Source organism: Cupressus sempervirens, chromosome 5 (assembly GCF_028749045.1).
Source record: "Cupressus sempervirens isolate cs-2001-9-10 chromosome 5, ASM2874904v1, whole genome shotgun sequence".
NCBI lineage: Eukaryota > Viridiplantae > Streptophyta > Pinopsida > Cupressales > Cupressaceae > Cupressus > Cupressus sempervirens.
The window spans coordinates 1014305903-1014309002 of record NC_143122.1 but is presented as its reverse complement, the minus strand read 5'-3'; the positions used below and the strand labels follow the sequence as shown (position 1 = coordinate 1014309002).

Below are 3100 nucleotides of genomic sequence, written 5' to 3'. Positions count from 1 at the left end.
ATTTCAACGATATTCGCATTAATAGGTTAATAAATACCAAAAAGTTTCCATATTTCTTTAGCAAAAAGGCAATCAAACAAAATATGTCTACCCGTATCAGGCAACTTGCAAATATTACATAAATCAGAATGTTGAACATCTCTTTTAATTTGAAGTCTATCAGTTCACATCACCCATTTAAAACATTGAATTTTTGGCTCAACAAGACTTTTCCAATTAGTATTCAACTACTTATTCGAAGCTTTAATATCAAAAGAACAGTACCAAATTTTATTAATATGAACAATAATATCTTCATTGTGAGCAATGATCTTGTATATCTTCATTTTTGTTATTCTAGAAATCAATAGATAGAATATACACAATAATTTGATTATGATAATATTTAATTGTGCTAGTCATATGTAAAGTACAAAATATGTATAAATAGTAATAACAATATTATTTATATTTGATGAAGTAGAAATCTATTATAAGAACATTAGTATAACACTATAAAATATTTGATTAATGGAGAAAAAAATCAATGATGATAATGATTCTAGATTGGTCACAATGATGCCTTGGACTTCACATAAATGGGATGATCGAGCATCCTTCCTCCTTTGACTAATAACTCTTAGTAGACCATAATCTATTTGTTTATTTTCAGTAGTACTGAATATATTTGACTTTCTCCCAACCACGTTTTCATATGAATATTTGCTAATAATTTAAAATAGATCTTAGATACCCAACCGAAATACTTTTCTTTAAAAAAATATGTATATTATCGGTCCAAGTGAATACCATGTGAATGACGGCTAATATTTGTTTTAAAGTGCAATTCAATTTCACAGAGTCAATACTCTCCTATTCATTTTCTTCTAATTGTATTTATTAAATTGTACCTCGTATATTCCTTTGTATAAATGACAGGACGAATGGTCATGGGAGAATTGATGGATACGTAATGTCCTCTTTCACATAACAAAAGTCTAAATGCGGGAGAAGGGTTGAAATGTCAGTTCATTGAAGTCCATTGCATTTTTCATATTAACCTGTTATATGCATTTACCCATGTTCCATAGATTCAATTTATATTTTGTTGGACTCTTCGAACATGCCCTCCCTAGGAAAAATGGATAGAAGAGTTGAAGGACAATTTAATCTGGTCATGTAATTATTATATATTTCTGACTTCATGATATGTTCCTTCTCCGGTGAGATAATCTCATGAGCTTGTAAAGAATGTCGAAGTTTGATGAGAATAAATGGATGAGAGAAGCCAAAGAGTATCTGGCTCAGAAGAATAAGTCCTATGAGAAGCCTCCATCCATATTCAGGACATCCATGGCCTTGCTGAAAGAAAATGAGCATTCCTATCTGCCTGAGATTGTTTCTATCGGCCCTAACCATTTCGGGAAAGAGTGGCTCATGGGAATGGAAACATTCAAAGGCGATGCAGCACGTAGAGAGGTTTTTAGAATTCAGTATGGAACCAAGAAATCTGACGTTGAATTCGAACAAGTGATTGAGAGAATCAGGAGGAGGGAAGAGGATATAAAGCGGTGCTACTATAGAGAAACATCATTCAAGGGTGACGTGCTCCATTTGATGTTGGCTCAGGATGCTTGTTTCATTCTCGAGTTTTTAAGAAATCACCTCTTCGGATTGGAAAACGATGAATCCTTCCAAGATGAGTTTTTGTTTCTGCCAGAGGATCACCCAATCTTCGGGCCCGTATCCGAGAATGCTTGGATTAAAGCGGAGATCATGAAGGACTTGATCAAGTTGGACAATCAAATACCGCTGTTTGTCTTGGAAGATGTTCTTACTATGGAGATGAACGCTAATTCCCAAGAGAGCGCCCAAGAGAAACTTGACAGATTGCTGAGGAAAATGTTCGAGAGAATCTGCTATCGGCCTTTCGAGTTCTGTGCAGAGGACGCATCAAAGAAACGGAACCACATTATGGACATCTATCACGACTCCTGCCTTGGGGCCCTGCCAACCGAAAGTACTGAAAAGGAATTAGTGAAAATTAACGTTCAATATTATTGTTCGTGTTTTGCAGGTTCAAAAGGTGGTCACTGCGTATGTTCTGGACGAGCAGACGGGAAAAGTTCTGAGAATGTCAAACAACGTAAGAAATGGTGGCTGGACTTTCCATCTGCAGTTGAATTGAAGAACGGAGGAATCAGATACGAGGCCGATGGAAAAACTGTGGATGACGTTAAATACGAGGGTAAAACTCTGACTCTGGTGCGGCTGAAATTGGATGTGGACTCGGAGGTGTATATAAGGAATTTAATTGCCCTGGAGATATGTTCTCCGGGGTTCAAGAAGAAAAGAATGACTGCTTATTGTCAGTTCCTGCATGAGCTGTGCCAAACAAGCGAGGGAGTAGATGTGTTGAGAAAGGAGGGTGTCATAATTGGTAATCTTTGGCCCACTAAACTGGTCACCCAATTGCTGAGCGTCTCCAACATCACAATTTCCTGGCCACAGTGCAAATCCATCATAGAAACGAGGGAAAATCTGAGCAGCTATAAGACGCGGTGCTCTGTTGTTCTGAGAAGCCTTTGGAATGAATTCTGGGAAGCGTATGGTTCAAAACCGTGGATGGTAGTTGGAGGCTTCGGAGCGATTCTTGTCCTCTTTCTGACTGTCGTGCAGGTCTTTTGCTCGTTTAAACAATGTGGGCCAATGTCAAATTAAAGACGGGGCATCATTTGTGATTAGAATCTGAGTTCTGCTTTAAAGCCGTAATTTGTTTGGTTTCCTACTAGCTGTTGCATGTAGTTAAGTGGAGAGGCTTATTTAGTTCCGGCCATGCATATGGCAGTTGCTTAAACAGTTATTAAACTGAATTTTTATAGCTAATAGAGATTCAGCCTTTCTAGCCATTTATCTTGTCTTACATTTCCTTACTTTTTATATCACTAAAGTTGCATGTTTATTAATTATAAATATTAATTCAAACTTTTTGGCAATCTTTTATTGGTCCATGTGTTCAGTGGCAGAATGATAGAAAAGGGTTTTAGAATTACGATGCAAGAGAAGGCCCATTCCACAAGGTCTCGATTATGGTTTTGGTGTAGAATGGAGATAAAAATAT

General features: G+C 36.9%; 1 protein-coding gene across 1 annotated transcript; it reads left to right on the top strand.

Annotated features, from left to right (window-relative positions):
* The first annotated feature begins 1230 nt into the window (after positions 1-1230).
* LOC149559372 (putative UPF0481 protein At3g02645) lies at positions 1231-2700 on the top strand. The gene has a single exon (XM_089831381.1). It carries the CDS (start codon positions 1231-1233, stop codon positions 2698-2700), a length of 1470 nt encoding a protein of 489 aa, XP_089687507.1.
* Positions 2701-3100: the final 400 nt, after the last annotated feature.

What these genes read in the sequence shown, in the direction of transcription:
- LOC149559372 (XM_089831381.1), top strand. Translation starts at nt 1,231, where the DNA reads ATGTCGAAGTTTGATGAGAATAAATGGATGAGAGAAGCCAAAGAGTAT.